This window comes from Candoia aspera, chromosome 3 (genome assembly GCF_035149785.1).
Source record: "Candoia aspera isolate rCanAsp1 chromosome 3, rCanAsp1.hap2, whole genome shotgun sequence".
NCBI lineage: Eukaryota > Metazoa > Chordata > Lepidosauria > Squamata > Boidae > Candoia > Candoia aspera.
In genome coordinates, this window is record NC_086155.1 from 58446006 (window position 1) to 58466772 (window position 20767).

General features: G+C 39.3%; 1 protein-coding gene across 1 annotated transcript in view; it reads right to left on the reverse strand.

The window, feature by feature from the left end:
- The window catches only part of BTBD19 (BTB domain containing 19), a 50064-nt gene that overhangs the window by 25733 nt on the left and 3564 nt on the right, over positions 1-20767 (reverse strand). Inside the window, exons 2-3 of the mRNA XM_063297837.1 lie at positions 16932-17139; positions 13809-13862 (exon numbers count right to left, since the gene is read on the reverse strand). Coding sequence (XP_063153907.1) covers positions 13809-13862; positions 16932-17139 — 262 coding nt within the window. The remainder of the gene's footprint in view (positions 1-13808; positions 13863-16931; positions 17140-20767) is intronic.

The window sequence follows — 20767 nt, forward strand, 5'->3', positions numbered from 1 at the left end:
GTAAAGATGACACTGCTCATCACTGTCACATGACCTCCAGAAGGTTACCCATGAAGCTAAGACTGAAAATTTTCCCTTGTTTTGTATTAAATCTTGAGATATAAGAATGTAATAAGATTGCAAATTAGTTCATTCAAACATACTGAGAGCCAGTTTGGTCTAGTGGTTATGGCACCAGGCTAGAAACCAGGAGGCTGTGAGTTCTAGTCCCGCCTTAGGCATGAAAGCCGGCTGGGTGACCTTGGGCCAGTCACTCTTTCTCAGCCTGACTCGGTGCAATGTAGGCTAGCCTCCTCATGGTGCACCCCAGGCAACGTGACTTATCATGGCTAAATAGTCTACACATCTGGCTGCTGGACCTCACAAGGATTTCCCAACAAGAAAAAAGCAGCATGAACACTGAACTGCTATTCCATATGATTAAAAAAAAAAAAAATCAAACATACTGACTGGGTTCATGTACTCAATAGTGCCACAATAGTGTTAACCACTGTTCAAGGAACAAACTACAGTTGGCTAGATTTGTATAACATGCTAAGCTACAAAACCAAATTTCCATCACAAATAGGATTTTACCTCAATATCCCTGTTATAATGTAATAAATGCATAGCTGAAAAGGGCGTTCCTCTTTATCTTTTTAAAAGTCACATATTAAATAATATATCTTTCTGTATGACATGACAGCCTTAGAAAACATAATTCAGGCCTTTATGTTGTACCCCAAGTATTCCTTCTTATTGAAAATCAAGTATGTTCTCCCAAACAGAAACAAACACAATAAATTCTCAGCTCCAGTGCTTAATTTGCACCAATATTTGTCAGGAGCAGCACTTCTTAGCATACACAGAATGCTTTCCCTCATGCTAATCTCCGTAACACTCCTCTTCTAGAATTAGGATCAAACCTTGACTCTGACTCTAGGATTATCACCAGCAAGTGTCTCCAGTGTTGTATAAATAATCAAACTCCTGAAACCTTTGGGGAATTTTTGTTTCTTCAATTCTCAGTTATACACTAACAGGAATTGAAATGTGGTCACATATAAGCACCATGTGCAATCATCAAAGCTAAATACGTGAACCTCTTTAGAGTCTGAGAGCAAATTTGCACATGGAATAAAGACACAGAGTTTTTACTTTAGAAAAAGTAAGCTTACCTCTCAGAGTCAGAGTAAATTGAGTTATTGCAAGCTTGTAAATGCTCCCTGTATCAGTTGTGGGAGTTCCAATGGATTTACACTACTATCTTAGGAATGTTAGTTTGTTTATTTAGCTTTTTTCCCCTTCAGGCTGGTTGTGTTGATGACATTGCCTAAAAATAACATTCTGATAACCCCCTGCACTTTTTGGGAATGGCAATCTGTATTCCTGTATCACTACGGCTAGTCTATTCTAGCTCTGGAACAGGAAATTATTCTACCGAAAGCAAAAGCTTGGAGGATAAGAAAAGTGATGAGGCTGTCAGGAAATTGCCACAAAGCACATGGGCCCCAGCCAGCTCTGTGCAGCTGCTGATTTATAGACAATGAGCAGCTTGGATTTGTGGGCCACAACACACACTTCCAAAAGTTGTTATTGGGAAAAGCCATAACAAAGTTTTGCAACAGTTCTCAGTTGAATGGATTAATGGGATCTCTGTTATTCTGCCCAGAGCATCTTTGACAATCAACGGGGTCTCTTTAAACAGGGGGTAGATTTCATTTTTTTGTTTTCTCTCCGTGGTGCAAAACATGAACCAGCTACTGCCTGTTCTTAAATTAGCCTTCCCTAACCTGCAGGGCTGTAACACCAGGCCCAACTGTAGGGTCTACTGTCAGCAAATGGCTGAGAAAAATTTCAGACACAGATTTTGTCTGAGTTTGATGGAAGTTGAATTCCAATAAAGATGGAAAGAATATACTTAGGGGAAGAATGCCAAGGCAAATAGAAGTCTAGGAAGTAAGAATCTGAAACTGAGGAAGTCTGATCCTCAACTAGATCACATCTAGTTTTGGTAAATCAGAGCTAATTGGAGGCTCTTTGCAATATGAATAGGATTTAGAGTACTTAATATAATCCCTGGGAATCCCAGGATTTTTTTTAATTGAGGTGCATCATTTACATACTGAGAAGAGTTGGCTGGATGTAAAGTATGTCAATTTGTACCTGCTTTAGTTTATCTAAGCTAATTAATATGCAGGGATAGAAATTCATATAATTAGAAACCATGGCTGACATCCATGGCATCATTATGCCTTTTGTCACCTCAATTTCAGTCTTTTTGTACCTTCCCCTTGGTTCTAAGGACAAAATTTACAGTGAATATTCCTGATTATCCTTAACAATTATGCCAATTCTTAGACCAGACTGGTGGATGAAATACTTTTTTAAAAATATAAAACCATTCCTTATTTATAAACTCCTTAATCTGTGTTGATGCATTTCTTCTAAGAGAATTTGAAAGGAAAGATGATGGGTGGCCGAGAAAGCAAACCACACCCATATGCTGTAAGATGAAGGCCAGGTGCCTGTATGCTCTTTCCCTACTTGATTCCCTCAGGATAGAAGAAATGCAGTCTCACTCTTCAGTACTGGACCTGCTAACTCTGCAGTGAGGAGGATAAGGCAGGAACAAATGTATTACTGTGATTCTTAAGTAAAGCTGTGTATACACATAAACCACACGCATACAGTATAAAAGGAAATGACTCAAAATACCTTTTGCCATAGTAGCCCACCTAGATACAGGGCTTGGCCTGGAAGCACATAATGTAAAGTCAAGCATGTCAGGATCTGGATAGTGCCTAGATGAGGGAGTTCAGTTCACACATCATCACACCCAGCTTTTGTAGGTTAGAATAAGGAGGCTCTGGGGTTTTATTCTATGCACAAAATTGGAGAATCAGGTTTAGGGAGCGAGGATCTGCCAACAGGCTATCTGCAGTTATTGCTGGCTTTCCTTTTTTTCCTTCCTTCCAGGAAATGAACATTCCCTTGAAATGGTCATTGTGAGACTTCTTACAAGGCATCTCCAAAGTGGAGACTAAAAGCAGAGGCAGAGCACCTGATTATCCAGAGTGTGATAAAGGACTCTTTCCTCCTGCAGTGGATTCCAGTGATTAATGAAGCCTTATGGCCATCACCCAGTAGCTTAACAGAGCAGAATGTTCCTCAGCTATTTGACCTTTAAGGGTTCCTAACTTTTCCCAGTAATGTAGAAAAAATAATATGGAACAATATTTGTCATGCCAATGTTACAGCAAATAAATGAGAACAGATATTGTAAAGAAGCAGAACCTGCACAGTCTTGAAATATACATGGCCTCCTATCCTACCTATTTCATGTAACTAGCCACTGGTAATCTGTGCTGGCATGTCTTTTTCCACATAGTGAATTGAACATTATGAGACAAGTTGATTGTGTCTATGGATAACAAATTACAGCTCAGCCCATGATTGCTGGGCCTGGCCTCTGAACTAGCTTGTTTCTTAGAACAATTTAGAGAAATAATGCTTCAATGTTTGCAGGAAGTTGAAAAATCCATAAGTAAAATCACAGTGGCTGGATTCACACATTGTGGCTTGTTTCATTTTGTCATATGCAGTGTATGAACCGAACTAAGGTACTCTCACAATCATTAAGCAAATAAGTTCTAAAATAAAAAGGCATTTAGAAATTCAGCCCACTTCACAGGAGCAATGGTGCAGTGACTCTCTAGTTACCCTATTCATGCATAATGGAATGGTGAAACCCCATGGTGAATTGTCAGCAACTTAGGGTTTGTTAAATTCACTTCTATGAAGGAAGGGAAAAAACGTTCTTAATAAGGATGCATTTCTGGGAGAGGGAACCTTTTTTCTTTATGTGTCTATATGGATAAGGATGTGAACAACCATCCTCTTATGAATTTCAAACTTTAATAAAGTAGCTTGTTGAAAATATATATTGTGGATGTGGATGGCAGACTATAAAGCCTTCTTTGAGTGACTTCAGGGATGTAACTATACAGTTTTCTTGGCAATAATATAGAAGTGGTTTGTCATGTAGTACTGACAGTACTTTTGGACATGACTAACATTTGACCATTAAGTAGACACTGTAGGAGGAGAGCTGTGTCAGTCTATGGCAGCAAAAAAACAGAAGAGGTTTGGTAGCCTGTTTTCAGACTAACAATTTTATTAGAAGCTTTCATGAGCTGCAGGCTACCAAACCCCTTCTGTTTTTTTGCTGCCATAGACTGACACAACAGATGCATAGAGGGGTTAAAAGGAATTAAAAAGTTTGCTTTTTCTTCAACAGATGCATAGAGGGGTTAGATTGAAGTAGGTTTGATTGATGTGGGAAATGGAGAAGACAGATTGATTATGCAGATGCAAGTTACATGTGAGACAGATTACAAGTACCTCATCAATTAGCAGTTGTAATGCATCTGATGAAATGAGGTGCAGTTTGCAAAAGCCTATGCTGTTTAATAAAATGAATTAATTGGAAAAGATACTACCAGATTCCTGGTTTTTTTACCATCAGGTAGTGTGGCTACTCATGTTGTTCCATCTGGGATTAGAAACTGCATTAATATCAGTCTCAGGATTTATGCTAAACCAAAGAAATGTAAAAGTTTATTCAAATAACAGAAAAATGTTTAATTACTGCAAAGCCAGGTTCATGGTCCAAACCCAGCATGTAAAGTTTCAAATAACAAAGGGTTAATCTTTTTAGGTCTCCAAAGAGTACAAGAAGCTGAAGAATATAGAGAAAAGCCCCAAGAACTATATAAGGCAGTGTAGAAAGATCTGCAAATAGCTTCTTTGTCAAAACATTTGCACATCTGCAAGGGCTTGGCTCTCACAACAGGGGTTTCTTCCACCCCTTGTCTGATCCACCAGAGGTTGTTAGCAACCCTGTCCCATTCACTCAAAGTCAAACTCAGATGTTGCTAGGAAACCCTGGGGTTCTTGGGGAATGGAATCGGCATACATTCCCACCAATTCCCAGCAGGTTGGGTTGTAAATCAGTCACATTTAGTGTTAAAAATCAAAGGGCAAGAGGAACTCAGGCATTTCCACAGAAATCTCACTGATGCTTGTTTCCTTGTTCCCTTGGGAGAATCTGACTCCCCAGTGTAGTTCAGTTCCATCTTTTAAAGACATTTTCTCTTTAAAGCTAAAGAGTTGGCCATTGACTGGATGCTCTGGGACCATATGTTTGTTGTTCCAAGACCTCTGAAGGACAATAGCATTGATAGTGTAAATTACATACACTTAATGCTTTTCCTGTCCAATTCCTAGAAGAGCTGTAGGGCAAACACACCACAGTGATAATAGATTTGATATGATGTCTTGTTGCACAGTTCACTGAATATCTTATCCTAGGCTATCTGCATTGTCAGATAAGCTAATGGACCCAGTACTGTATATCCCTTGACAGAAACAGAACACTTCTGGGCCCATCATATGAGACAGTATATCCCCACCCTACAATTCTTTGGTTGCAGGTAACAATTCCCATCATTTCCAGCCAGCATGGTATTGGACAACAAACTTTATATGAATTGTTACTCAATGCAGTGGTTGTAAAATTCTGCCCTATAGATTTGCACTTTCTTTCCAGCTGGCCCTGAATTTTGGAGAAATGACTTCAAATTGGCCGGCCCAGTAAATTATGACATATAAGTGTGGCTTTTAATTAAGGCTTCAGTGCTGGCCCTTGTGATTTATTTAACTTATGATATTTTATTTGACTGGTTTGTCTTCTTTCTATTGAAAAGCAATTGAAGTATTTGATTGCAATAAGCCTCAAATTTGTCTCATGTTTCCTTTCCAAAGCATTCAGCCATGCTTATTGGCAGGACCAGCTGTTGATATCATACTTTTGTTGTTTATTCGTTTAGTCGCTTCCGACTCTTCGTGACTTCATGGACCAGCCCACGCCAGAGCTTCCTGTCGGTCGTCAACACCCCCAGCTCCCCCAGGGACGGGTCCATCACCTCTAGAATATCATCCATCCACCTTGCCCTTGGTCGGCCCCTCTTCCTTTTGCCCTCCACTCTCCCTAGCATCAGCATCTTCTCCAGGGTGTCCTGTCTTCTCATTCTGTGGTCAAAGTATTTCAGTTTTGCCTTTAATATCATTCCCTCAAGTAAGCAGTCTGGCTTTATTTCCTGGAGGATGGACTGGTTTGATCTTCTTGCAGTCCAAGGCACTCTCAGAATTTTCCTCCAACACCACAGTTCCAAAGCATCGATCTTCCTTCTCTCAGCCTTCCTTATGGTCCAGCTCTCGCAGCCATATGTTACTACGGGGAACACCATTGCTTTAACTATGTGGACCTTTGTTGTCAGTGTGATGTCTCTGCTCTTAACTATTTTATCGAGATTTGTCATTGCTCTTCTCCCAAGGATTAAGCGTCTTCTGATTTCCTGACTGCAGTCAGCATCCGCAGTAATCTTTGCACCTAGAAATACAAAGTCTTTCACTGCTTCTACATTTTCTCCCTCTATTTGCCAGTTATCAATCAAGCTGGTTGCCATAATCTTGGTTTTTTTGAGGTTTAGCTGCAAGCCAGCTTTTGCACTTTCTTCTTTCACCTTCATCATAAGGCTCCTCAGTTCCTCTTCGCTTTCAGCCATCAAAGTGGTATCATCTGCATATCTGAGATTGTTAATGTTTCTTCCAGCGATTTTAACTCCAGCCTTGGATTCCTCAAGCCCAGCATGTCGCATGATGTGTTCTGCGTACAAGTTGAATAGGTAGGGTGAGAGTATACAGCCCTGCCGTACTCCTGTCCCAATTTTAAACCAGTCCGTCGTTCCGTGGTCTGTTCTTACTGTTGCTACTTGGTTGTTATACAGATTCTTCAGGAGGCAGACAAGATGACTTGGTATCCCCATACCGCTAAGAACTTGCCACAAATTGTTATGGTCCACACAGTCAAAGGCTTTAGAATAGTCAATAAAACAGAAATAGATGTTTTTCTGAAACTCCCTGGCTTTTTCATTACCTTGAAAGCATCATCTTGCAAGATTTTGAACAGTTCAGCTGGGATGCTGTCGTCTCCTGCTGCCTTGTTATTAGCAATGCTTCTTAAGGCCCATTCAACCTCACTCTTCAGGATGTCTGACTGTAGCTCACTGACCACACCGTCAAAGCTATCCCCGATATTGTTATCCTTCCTATACAGGTCTTCCATATATTCTTGCCACCTTTTCTTGATCTCTTCTTCTTCTGTTAGGTCCTTGCCATCTTTGTTTTTGATCATACCCATTTTTGCCTGGAATTTACCTCCGATGTTTCTAATTTTCTGGAAGAGGTCTCTTGTCCTTCCTATTCTATTGTCTTCTTCCACTTCCACGCATTGCTTGTTTAAAAATAATTCCTTATCTCTTCTGGCTAACCTCTGGAATTTTGCATTTAATTGGGCATATCTCCCCCTATCACTGTTGCCTTTTGCTTTCCTTCTTTCTTGGGCTACTTCTAGTGTCTCAGCAGACAACCACTTTGCCTTCTTGGTTTTCTCTTTCTTTCGGATGTATTTTGTTGCCGCCTCCTGAACAATGCTGCGAACTTCTGTCCATAGATCTTCCGGGACCCTATCTACTAAGTCCAGTCCCTTAAATCTATTCTTCACCTCCACTGCATATTCCTTAGGGATATTAGTGAGCTCATATCTAGCGGATCTGTGGGTCTTCCCTAACCTCTTTAGTCTGATCCTAAATTGTGCAATAAGAAGGTTGTGATCTGAACTACAGTCAGCTCCAGGTCTTGTTTTTACCGACCGTATAGATGTCCGCCACCTTTGGCTGCAAAGGATGTAGTCAATCTGATTTCGGTGTTGTCCATCTGGTGAAGTCCATGTATAAAGCCGTCTCTTAGGTTGTTGGAAGAGAGTGCTTGTTATGCACATTGAGTTGTCTTGGCAAAATTCTATCAGCCTATGTCCTGCTTCGTTTTGTTCTCCCAGGCCATGCTTACCTGTAATTCCAGGTGTCATTTGACTGCCCACCTTAGCATTCCAGTCTCCCGTGATGAAAATAACATCTCTTTTAGGCGTGTTGTCCAGTAGGTGCTGCAAATCTTCATAGAACTGCTCTACTTCAGCTTCTTCAGCATCTGTGGTTGGGGCGTATATTTGGATCACTGTGATGTTAGATGGCTTGCCCTGAATTAGAAATTGAGATCATTCTGTCGTTTTTTGGATTGTATCCAAGCACTGCTTTAGCCACTTTACGATTAGTTATGAAGGCTACTCCATTTCTTCGGTGGTCCTCTTGTCCACAGTAGTAGATCTGGTGGTCATTTGATGTGAAGTGGCCCATTCCAGTCCATTTCAGTTCACTGACGCCCAGAATGTCTATCTTTAATCTTGACATCTCACCAATAACCACATCCAATTTGCCCTGGCTCATAGATCTTACATTCCAGGTTCCGATGGTGTGTTGATCCTTAGAACATCGGATTCGCCGTTCACCACCAGCACCGTCGGCCACTAGCCATCCTTTCGGCTTTGAGCTAGCTGCGTCATCACGTCTGGGGCTAGTTGAACTCATCCTCTGTTCCTCCCCAGTAGCATTTTGACCATCTTCCGACCTGGGGGTCTCATCTGATGGCATACCGACATATCTCTGGCTGTACTGATCCATTGAGTTTTCACGGCAAGAATACTGGGGTGGGTTGCCATTACCTTCCCCAGGGATCGCATTTAGTCTGACCTCTCTGTCATGACCTTCCCGTCTTGGGTGGCCCTTCACGGTTCAGCTCATGGCATCATTGAGGTGCTCAAGCTCCAGCACCACGACAAGGTAATGATCCTTTGCTGAAGGATATCATACTACCCATTTTTATTAAACTGGTAGTAAAAGGAATCAATTTGTCCTCAATCTGTTCTTTTACATTTAGAAACAGTATACTGACTTGCGAAAATGTATTCATTTATCTTCAAATAAGGACTTGCTTGGTCATGCAGTTACAAAATATTGAACCTATACAAAATGAGATAGAGTTGAGGCTTCTGGGAGACTCGAATCCCTCTGAAATTAAACAGACCGTGCAAACATTTCAACTCTTGTTTATTTAACTCTGGGGGGTAAACAGGAGAGGTGGAATCAGAAAGACGTACAGTAATAAAGCTGTAGTGTGGTAGTTGCTACCAGGGATGATTGATGTAAAGGTCTTTTTTGAATATTTATTAGTGAAACAACTGAATGTTAAGAACGGCATTATTGAAAAGTATACATATGGGATATCCTTGAGCTAGCATGGGCAGCCTATGGACACTTTTACAATTAGAAAATAGTCTGAGAGCATATCTTTAGACTAAAAAATTTTAAAAGCATACGCTTTCATGAAGTACAGCTCACTTCATCAGATACATGGATAGCTAAAATTTAGCTGGATACAATTGACAAACATGCCAGACTTTGCACAAAAGAATTAATAGACCCAAGTTTGACATCAGAACTCAGAACAAAGACAAAGTGATAGCAAAGCATGTTAACTTCCCCAGACACTCTGTTACAGATCTCAGAGCAGCTATTCTGGAACAAAAAAACTGCACCAGCAATATTCAGCAAGGGACTGCTGAACTCCTATGCATCAAATGGTTTCAGGCTTTCTCAGAAGGTCTTGACAAACACAACTGGTTTTAACACATTACAATCGTTAATGGGTAACAACCTGCAATCTGCCTCACATGTATCTTGCATCCGCATAACCACACCATCTTCCCCCATCATTCCAGTTAAGTCCTACCTCAGTATAGCTACTCCAAGTCTCTGTTGAAGTGAGCTGTAGCTCACAAAAGCTAATGCCTTTTAATAAAAAATTTTAGCCTGAAATGGTGGTACCAGACTCCTGATTTTTGGCTACCACAAACCAACATGGCTTTTCTGCAGTTTTATTGTCTTATTGCAGATATTATTATTCCTATTTTTCTCTTTCCTCACAATGTTTAACATTTGCAATACGTTATCTTGTGTAAAATCTTCAAATCCATTCCATCACATTTTCTAAATCTTTTTTCTCTTTTGTTTAATCTCCAAGAATTTCGACATAGTCCAGCCTCAATATTTCCTCCTAATTGCCAGGGTCATGGCATTAATTCCTTCTTAGGTGCCTTTGTGAGCTATCTTGTGTTGTATGTATGTATGCACTCATCAAAATGTAGTTTCCTACTACTCCCACATTCTCAGATACTTGTATCAATTGGGAAACTCCTGATGGTCACATAAGACTATTCTTGGATCACCAAGTCAGCAAGGAAATGACGGGTTATGACAATTCCCCAGTGAGGATTGCCTAGGCTTTCAAGCCTTCCAAAAGCAGATGGGTAAGTTTATGTTCCTGGCCAGCTGTCACTTCTCCTTTGTTTATTTCCATCACTGTTCCTTAGATCCTCTTCCTAAGAAAGAAAGTCACCAGTTCATGTTAATAGTCAAGACCTAGTCCTCTCTCATCCAGCTTTCTCACCCATTTATTTGTTTTATTTATTTATATGACTTTTCATTGCTATGTTATTTCTGGAAACATATGTTTATTCTTATTCAGAGGACAGAGAAATTCTGAATAATCTCATGCTGTTATAAATTTGAGAAAATATATCTAGTTTTATATATATATACATATAGTATATACAAAAAAATCAACTAACAGTTAATATTGCCAGTTAAAGTATTATCTGTAGATGCATTCTCACATGTAAATATCTTATTAATACATAGCATTTTTCTCAGCCTATTTATGTTCTTATTTGTGATAACAAAAATGCAAGGGGATAGAAAAAAGTCTTTTTATGTTTCCCCAGAAATCTCTACCAGGGTTAGTTTTAATACTAAGCCATAAAGGGCATACATAAAATGTTGCTTTGACATTTCTTAAATGTAAAAAGGGGAAATACAGTATATAATTTATGTATATAAAAAGAGAGCTAACAGTCTAGAGTTCCGTGGTGCGGAACTGTGCAACGTACAGGCACAGGGGGTAACTAGTTTGAATAAGCCTGGTAATGCCAGGGTATATTCTGCAATCCATGTACAAGCCATTCAGAAACCCACAGGTTCACATTCACAGGATAGTTTTTCCCCTTTTCTGGTGGTTACTGTTTATTGAAAAGAGGATGGTTAGCATAACTGTACAATCACATATACTCTTAGTGCACTAGTGGAAATACTTCTAAGGAAAATATGTTATATGCATCCTAGATACTGGCTAGCAATGTCCAGGACAGAAAGGACAGAGAAAAGGAAGCAAGGAGCACAGGGCTCTTGACCTCAGAGTTCTTGCAAATGGAATTCATTCCTCCCACCTCCACATGAAATTGCATAAGAATGTAATTCCATCTCATCTCTCAGAACTGGATGGGGGAAACAGAATGAAGCACCAATGTTTTCAGGTAGCTTGGATTATATAGCCAAAAAGTTGCAAAGTGCTTCAATATTATATTATATATTCCAAGTGGATTCCAAAAGTATCTGGAGTTACTTGCTTAATCCAGTGGGATGTTAATTTGCTCCATTTCTTTTGCAAATATAATGACATGCAAATTAAGGGCATGACCTAGCATTATAAAATTAATACTATTTTCCTCTTTTCTTTCCTCCTGAAATAGCAGTAGTATTGTCAGTAGTATTTTCATTTTTCATGCATCTATAACTAGGTATAGATGCACAAAAAATGCATCTATAACGTTAGTTACATATGCATCTATTTGCTCTCTTCAGAACAAAATAGTAATAACATCAAAAAGGCAATATCTCACTACAATCCAATTTAAAATCACAACTAAACAGCCTCAGTAATCTGAATGGTCCGTAAGATTTAACACAAGCTTTAAAAACTACATTAAATTACTAGTACATTACTGCATACAATTAATACTTAAAGCAGGTTCACAAAGGCCCATAAGAAAGAAACATTTTTAATGCCTTTTAAAATTTGATAGATCAGACACTAGGTACAGTTATGGTGGAAGCTGATTCCAGAGGACTGGCACTAGATGAGAAGAAGCTTTCAACCATGATATGGCTTTTTTAGTACAAGAACTGATTATCGGTTTGTCAGGAAACTGACTATATGGAGCTAAGGATTTAAAGAAAGAAGCTCTACAACTAAACACTTGGAGGGAAAACATGAGTTTTGTCCAAAACAGAAGCAAATCAACTGGGGACACAAAGCCTTCACATAATAGGCATTATCTAAATTAGGTTTGCCTGAATAGAACAGATGTTAATGAAGTTATCAGAACAGAGTCCTACAGTGTCAGCAATTCCTGTGTTGTGCCAAAGCTCAGTGGTGCCATCAATAATGTGACAGTTGCTGTTTTTTATATAACCGGTGCAAATCTGAAAGTAGCCAATATTTGCTGCTTCCTCCAAGTCACCAGCAGTTAGTTTGTGTGCGTGTGCATATACACAGGATTTTCAGTCTCCAAAGTAGAGTTGCTAGTTTGCAGTTAGATTATAGGACTTCCCAAATGCTGTTCCCACAGCAGTTCCCCAGGTCCTTGATATAAGTGAGAAAGGCAACATGTTTTCAATATACAAAACTTAAATTAATTATTAAATTAACAAAGTCAGAGGTACTGTGAGTTTCAATTAGCTAATTAGGTAAGTCCTAATTAATGAAAAATCAAGATATAATGCAGGCCCAGCTTAAAATCCACCCTTAGATCTTAAATTTCTGCTTACTAAACCGTGAGCTATGATAATTTTTCAACAAAACCTTCCCCTAAATACAAACCTTACTTTGCTTCCACTTAATTGGAGCCCTTTCCCCGCTGCTGAGCTGAAGCGCTATCCACCTATCCCAGTGTTTCTCAATCTTGGCAACTCTCAGATGTGTGGACTTCAACTCCTAGAATTCTAGGGAATTCTGGGGAATTCTGGGAGTTGAAGTCCACACATCTGAAAGTTGCCAAGGTTGAGAAACACTGACCTATCCTTTAGCTGGCAGAAAAATATAACAGCATGAAATTCCCCCTGCCAATTCATACCCTGTTCATATTGCCTCTGTTGCAAGTCACTGCGGTCATCTGACCTCCCCCAGGTAGCAGGTGACAATGCCTGTTTTTTAGTTACTTGAGGGTGCCCGTGGAAGTCGTTAGAATAAAGGGGACACCGATTCTGCTAAAGATGACTTCAGGCTGCCCCACTCAATGCTCTGGGGATAAAGATGAAGGGGGACAGGACAGTTACTACCAGTACCAGACCTAGTTCTATCAGGGGAGAAAAAAAGATGTTCCGAGGGCATGTTTTTGCCATGGTTGGGTTCAAGTGGGGAAAAGCCCTTATTCAATTAAATCAGCTCAGCTTTAGTACTGTTAGGAATGGTTATAATAATTTTCTGTCATTCATTGGCAAAACTATAATAATTTACTTACCATTTTCTTAGGCTCTTAGGAAGGAGATAAGATTTAGCAGGACAGCACACCTTGATAACAGACAAAACTAAGGAAGAAAAATAGCAGGGCGGAACATCTTGATTACAGGCCAAAATCAATGCATGGTTCTGTCCTGCTAGTATCAATACAGTACTTACAGGGTTTCTCTTTTATAATGAGGAATGGCAGAATGGCTCATAGTAGCAGGTATGCTTATGTTAGGTCTACAGAGACAAGGATCTCAAGAGGTTGGATTGAATTATCTGTAGGCCGCCTCAGAGCAGCAAAAGGCAAGCCTTCCTGTGTGTCAAAAGTAGTATCAGTGGATACAAACCTTACAGCTTTTGCATCAAATAAGCCAGTATCCACTGCTTGCAATATATACCACTGACTGTGTACATCCATAGATGATAAAATCCTAGATCAGGATTCATACCCTGCAGTGCATGATCCTTACCTTTCTGAGGTCATCCAGCCCATACTCCATGGATGAAGTCAAAACCTCAATGGCCTGCAAATAAAATGAATAAGGTAGGTATTCTGTAATTAGCTCCATCCTCTGTCTTGCTAAAGATGAAATAAATTGTACCTGAACTTTTTATTTTCTAACTTTCCAGCAGTCTGAAAAGTTTCTATGTGGTTTCATTATGCTTTGAGGCTTCTCAGTGTTTATTTTGCTCTTTTCAAAAATACCATATATTGTTAATAGAATAATGACTTATTCAGACTGATGTCTTCAGGACTGTTTGGAGACCCCATCTCTGCCCACTATGCATTCTTTCTAATAGTATGGTCACTTTTTTTTAAAGGAAGGAAAACCAAACTGCAACTTTCGTCATCCCTCAGCAATTAATATGCTGGCTAAAGCTGATGGAAGCTGTAGCTTAACAAAATATAATGGGACACAGATTGCCCATCTCTATTTTAAGATAACATCTGCAGATTTTTATCTGCATATTCATTCAGCTCCTCTAGTAAATGGAAAAAAATGGTAGATGAAGCAGATTTACTGATATACTATTTTCTGATTTGTGAAAGAATATTTGAATTTATAAGGCCTTGGTGATTTGAAAAGTGCACACCAATGACTTTACGTTCTGTAACTCTGGACAACTCCACTCTGAAGATTTTTGTAGATGTTAAAAACTAAGGGAAACAAATCTGAGCCAAAAATCTCTGTAAGGATAATTGGTATACATTGAAATAATAACCCCAGTACTACTTCTGGTACATATGTGGGGAAATGTACCTTTTCATTTCCAATCAGTGAAAGTAATCAATACTAAAAAAAGCAGGGAGAGATCCAGGAGAATTAATAGGGTACCTTATCCTCCACAACATATGTAGAAACAATATGATAAAGACAATATCTGCCTTAAAATCCAAGATCATTTGCATGGGCCATATCAATGGTCATCTTCATCCAAATAGGACCTTTTATTGCAGAAAAGTCCTTTGTAAAAGTGGGCTTCCTAGATGACACAGCTGACAGTGTGAAATGGGAAAGGTAAAGTTGTTGTATTCTGCAATTACACAGTGCAAGTGAACAAGAGAGCTAAACACTAATAAAAAAGTGACAGCTTAAAAGGGAATTTCATAATGGGGGATAAATGGCTAGGATCATAATGTCTAATTCCCTGTATCCAAGAGAGTTGTCTTCCAGGCTAGTAAAGGGCAAGACTCAACCTTATATATTGAGTGTAGTTTTGAAACCCATTATTCAAAAATCATTTCACTGCTTTCTCAAATCAGATATTTTGGGGTTGCTGCCAACAACTTCAAATTAACAAAAAGCTAAGCAACAAATCTTATTATCTGGAAGCTATTCAGAATGGTTGCTTAAGCCAGCATTCCTGCACAAATACCCTTCCTTCCCATCCTCATCCAGCTTCCCTCTGCTCAGTAGTGATAGGACTTTTAGAACTCCAGGTTCTGTGATTCAAGACTCCATTGAAAAGATTTGTTTCAAATATTAAGAATTGTTAATATGAATATGGATCAAACCCATTTAAAGTGTACCTATCTTACACATATCACTACCACAAATGCTGCATCTTGAACTAAGCCTTCATTCACATTACGTCATTGCTTTTCTGTTGCTTGTGGAATTGCAATACAGCATCCACACAGTTGGTTCCTGCTAAATGTTTTTATTGCTCAAAAATTAAATATATACTCTCCATACTAGTGGGCATATCATGACATCTACATACTTGTCTTACTCGTATCAGCCTCTGTAACCTTCCACCCCTCTCCCGTTTCTCCCCTGAAAAATAATGATAGCTCAGATTATGCATGCAGGCACAGCCCTTAAAACATCACCCTAGAAGTTGACAATTTCAAAATACTCCTGCTTATTCATTGCTTTCTGTTGAATGCGCCTACCATAATTTCACTTGCTATTGAAACAATGAAAAAAACTAAACCTGTAAAGGTTACAATTAAACCTGCAATTGTTTGTATATTATGAGCTAGAAGGGTAGCAGTTACTTTCCACATTTCTTCCAGAGTTAGAAATGTCACACATACATACTTTTTAATTTTATTTAAAAAAATACTAATTGTGGATAGATTATATTACTTGCCATACACATAGGAGAATTTTCATTCTTTTTGGAACGTGAGAAAAGATAGGTAGAAGTGAGGTGATAAGGTTGTATTTTGAAATTCTAGAACTGAGATATAACTATGCAGATACAAAGGCAACAGCGAAAACAGAAAGAAAAATGCTGAGCACACAGATGTATGAAATGGTAAATCAGGGGAGTGAGGAGGAGAGGAATGAAAGAAGGTTCCAGGGCTGTAAAGTTACAGCCACACAACCTAAATTCATAGGAATGAAGGTTTATAGAACATCCACATCTTTGGAGATTTATAGTTCTGTTCCAGGACTTTCTGTATAAGTGCATTATTCCCATTAAGAGAGAAAAATGAACGAGACATAAAACTTGGCTGATGATTAAAAGGACAAAACATTATCTGGATGTTCAAAGAAAATATGGTAATGAATCATACATGTTGCAAACTAAAAGGTCCATTTGGACACATCCAGAATCTTAGTGCATTCAGCCATGCAGCAACTGTACTAGCTGACAGTTTTGTGGATTAAAAGGATTATTGATCCTGGACATATACTTGATTTTTTTTCCAGGCAACTAATTTACCATGGTCTTTTTAAAATTATCATCTTCATATTAATTTTTCATTATCATCTGTTTAATGCACACCTTACTGTCCTACAGAAAAAATCTATACTTAATGTGATTCTCAGTAAAAATATTTTTAAAAGGCAATAAAAACAACAAAGTAAATTTGCAATTAGAAAAGACTACATAATATGAACAAATCTCCAAACTGTAGAATCAATCAACATTGGGAAAAGATAAGAAAAAAAATTGAATATTTTTATCTGTCACTAAAAAGCTGGTGAGATTTCAAAATCCATCTATCAGATTAGTTCAGAGGCCTTTTGTAATTTCACCCTACTTAGAAACAAGTTAAAAATGGTTACTAATTTCAACCATTCCTGTATCCATTTCTCTGGAAGCCCAACCCAGCTTGTAGTATAAGTTATACTTACAGTAAGATTGTTGAGAGTGACTCCATTGGTGTACAGATACTCGATGATGGTAAGGAACACTTCCGGCTGCATGTGCTTCAGGATCAGCGGGGCTTGTGTCTCATGGGGCTGGCTTAGCATTGCATGGAATGCCTGGCAGCGGGCAGAGAGGAGGCAACGATGGCCAAAGACTTTCTGCTTCTCTTTGCCAACCAGAAATGTTACATCACTGTGGGAAGAGAGGCCACATAGATCTCAGTATAATTGGCAGAGTTTACCATAGAGATGGCTCAGTTTCCTACTGTCATGTTCACTGTTCCGATGTTCTGACATCGTAACGGTTTGCTTGCCATGGTGCTGATACGTGTACTGGCTGGGAGGGTGCTGCTGGGAACCTTGTACAGGAAACGGGCTGGATTGTGCCAGGGAGGAATGTGTTTCAACTATCTCTTAAATGTCAAGGTCTTTTAGCCCGTTGATCAGCAGAGCTCGTTAGGAGCACCTGGGAATGTGGGGAGGGCTGCTTGTGAGGGAGGGGGTGGAGTGATGTTTGCAAAGGCGCTATTTAGTTTGAGTTTAGGCGCGCTTTCCTCATTCTCAGCTTTTTACCTGTTTGCACTCTTTTCTAAATAAACCAAGAACCTGAATCAAGATTCTGAGTCTGGGAGTTTTATTTGGACTAAGGCATTCATTACACCTACCCTGCTCTCTCTCGTCTTTCTTTAGATGCCTCCCGCTGAGAGCCAACATGCAGAATTCAGATGTCCTTAGGTCAACTGAATTCCCCGTTGACTGAGAGCACTTCCACACAAGGATGTACGGTATGTTTGAAAGCAGTTCTGGATTTCTCTGATCCTACAACATCAACAGTGTTTGACTGCTGAGCCTTGTTAGTTTATGTGTTTATTTAACACTTTGGTCTTTCTCTTTCCTTAAATTAATTAAAAACATTAAAAAAAAGTTCTGGAGCTTATGGTGGTCTGTTTTTTTGAAATGCTGGAACTTGTAAACAATCTATGTTCTCATTTTCAGGGATGTGTCTGACCATGCCTTCCATATCCTGGTCTTTGGGACTTTCAAGGGGAAAAGTGGCTTGACATTTTTTCAACATCTGATATAAACCATTAGTTTTGTTTTGTTTTTGAACAATCAGAAAAATATATAGAACAGGAAATAAAGACAAGGAAAGGATGCAGCCAATTTCTTTGATTTTTGTTATGATCGGACCTCTGGCCATTTGGGGGCAGGGCACTGATTTTTGCTCTTCCTTTGTAGCATCTTAAGGGTGGCAGGTTTGAAGAAGATTCTGGTTCTTCAAATTGTTGTTGCAGGTGTAGAAGTGGTGGTAGTGTGAAAGTCCCCTTAAAGCAAGAATTGCTTTTGGTAATGTGAGAAGTGAGAAGGCTGTGATTAATTTGCTGCCACCACATTGTACCAGAACTCCTTTTTTGCTAACTAGGCTCCAAAAACATAGCATAATGTGGTGGTGAAGGGAGGGGAGGAAATGTTTTGGGCAGATGCATTAATATTTAATATTAATATTTAAAAATCTTATATAAAATGCTAAAAAACCAACTACATAAAATCCTTAAACTCTAAAAGGCCTCTGTAAAAAGACTGCGGTAAGGATGAGGCTTGCCTGAAATTCAACAGCAATTTGTTTCACAATGAAGCCCCCCATGGAAAAACAGAACTTACCATCCATGTTAGACATATGGTAGGACCTACCAAAGATGCCCTGTTGAAGGGAGGGCCTATAAAGAAAGTTCTTCTAATACTTGGGTGTAAGTCTTGTAAGTCTTCATACCTGTCAATACCTTCATTTGAACTCAGAAAGGCATCAGCAGATCAAGCAGGTATCATGCAAAACCAACTTCTGAAAAAACTCACAGCGCTATAACAGTAGTGCCTCACTCACTCCAAAGATTATTGTGATCAATGGTATCAAAACCAAAAATCAACAGTATTGCATTCCCCACCTCTGCCAGCCCCCAACCCCACTACACATCAAGACAATCAAGGCCAGATCTCTACAGACTGCAAATGATCTAGATAACCAGTTTTCTTTAAAACCTTCCGGAATTGCAGTGCCATAGCTTTCATCACTAGCTTGGCTAAATATGCCATATTGGATACCTACTTGTAGTTGACAAAAGTTCAAGCCCCAAAATAGCCCTCCCCCTCAACAATCACCCTCCTATAAAGTGGCTGGGTTCTCCAACTGCAAAAAAGAGATGTTCATAATCTCATGTGCAAGCTTGTTTCCTCATTGGAGGAAAAAGTGATTTAAAGAGAAAGTTACTACACTGAACTGTATCAGGAAAGACAAGAGGTTCCTGGGCAGGACAGCTGAAGGTCTTTAGGAAGGACAGAGAAGTGAAGAGAACAGGTTTTTTGGCAGAAGCAAACATATAGAAGAATATAACCCAATGAAGCAAGAACATCAGGAAACAGTGTCAAAGGAACCACCCAGAGTCCCCCTTTTGGGAGAGATGGGCGGTAATAGAAATTTGAAAATAAATAAAATAAAAAACTCAGGAATCAGCAGCAGGCTGTTCCTCTAGAGGACAATTGACAACCTCATAAGTAAACCATGCCATAGAACATTGTAGAAGACCCTTGCGTTCTTATGGTTCAAAGAAAACCAAAAGCTGTTCTACAAAAGAAGTTTATTTTTGTGGTGGATGATTCCCTGATAATGACAGCCTAGGCAGCTGTGTACAACTAGATATTATGGCACAGGAGTTCTACTGTCCTCCAGGTGCCTGTATATGGGACATGATAGAGTGGTTACCAACACTATTCAAATCCACTAGCAGCTACTCTTTCCTCTTCATTCATGCAGGGATGAATGGCACAGCCAGAAGAGACATTGAAAGAATCTCTGGAAACTATGATGGCTTGGGCAGAAAGATGAAGTACATTGAAAAAACAGGTAATTTTTTCATCAATCCTTCCAGCTGAGGGTGAAGGTATAAGAAGAGAAAACAGGATTGTAGAAGTCAATAACTGGCTACACAGATGGTGTAGATAGAGTTTGGATTATACAACTATGGCCTATGCTACCTTCATTGAAGGTATCCTGGGAAGAGATGCAACCTAGGAAGAAAGTGTTTGCCAGGTGTCTTACCACTCTCATCAGGAGGGCACTAAACTAGAATAAAAGATGGAGGGTGGCAAAAGCCAAGAACTGAATATCCAGCCAAAGATTGGGACCAAGAAAGCAGAATACAACAGGAGAAACAGGAGGCCAGAATGGTGACTCAGTTTCACAGGATGCAAGAACAGAGACATTAATAGGTGGTCCTCAAAACATCAGATAATTCAACAGCAAAGCATGGGCATAAACAGGGAGAATTAGAGAATTCATCTTCTCTCAGGAAGATAAATATGATGTGACAGGCATAACTGAAATTTGGTGGGATGATATTCATAATTGGCACACAGCATTGGAAGACTAGAATTCAAAAGGAACAGATCCAGTAGAAGGGAGGGGGTATTCACTGAATACAAAGAAAAAATCCAGAAATTAAGGCATCAGAGCATGTAAATCCTGTTGAAAGTGGAGATTTATTGAAATAATAAAAGGTGAGAAAAACCAAAACCAAAATGATACCATTTGTTGTTGTTAGTTGCCATCAAGTTGTTTACGATCCATGGCGACCCCATATATAACAGAACAAAATGCTGTTCAGTCTTGCGCCATATGCCTGACTGTTCCAGTGTTTGCATCCACTGTTGCTGTAATGGTATCAATCCATCGCACTGAAGGTCTTCCTCTTTTCCACTGGCCCTCAACTTTACCAAACATGATGTCCTTTTCAAGTGATGGGATTTTATTATAGAGTGCCTGGGCA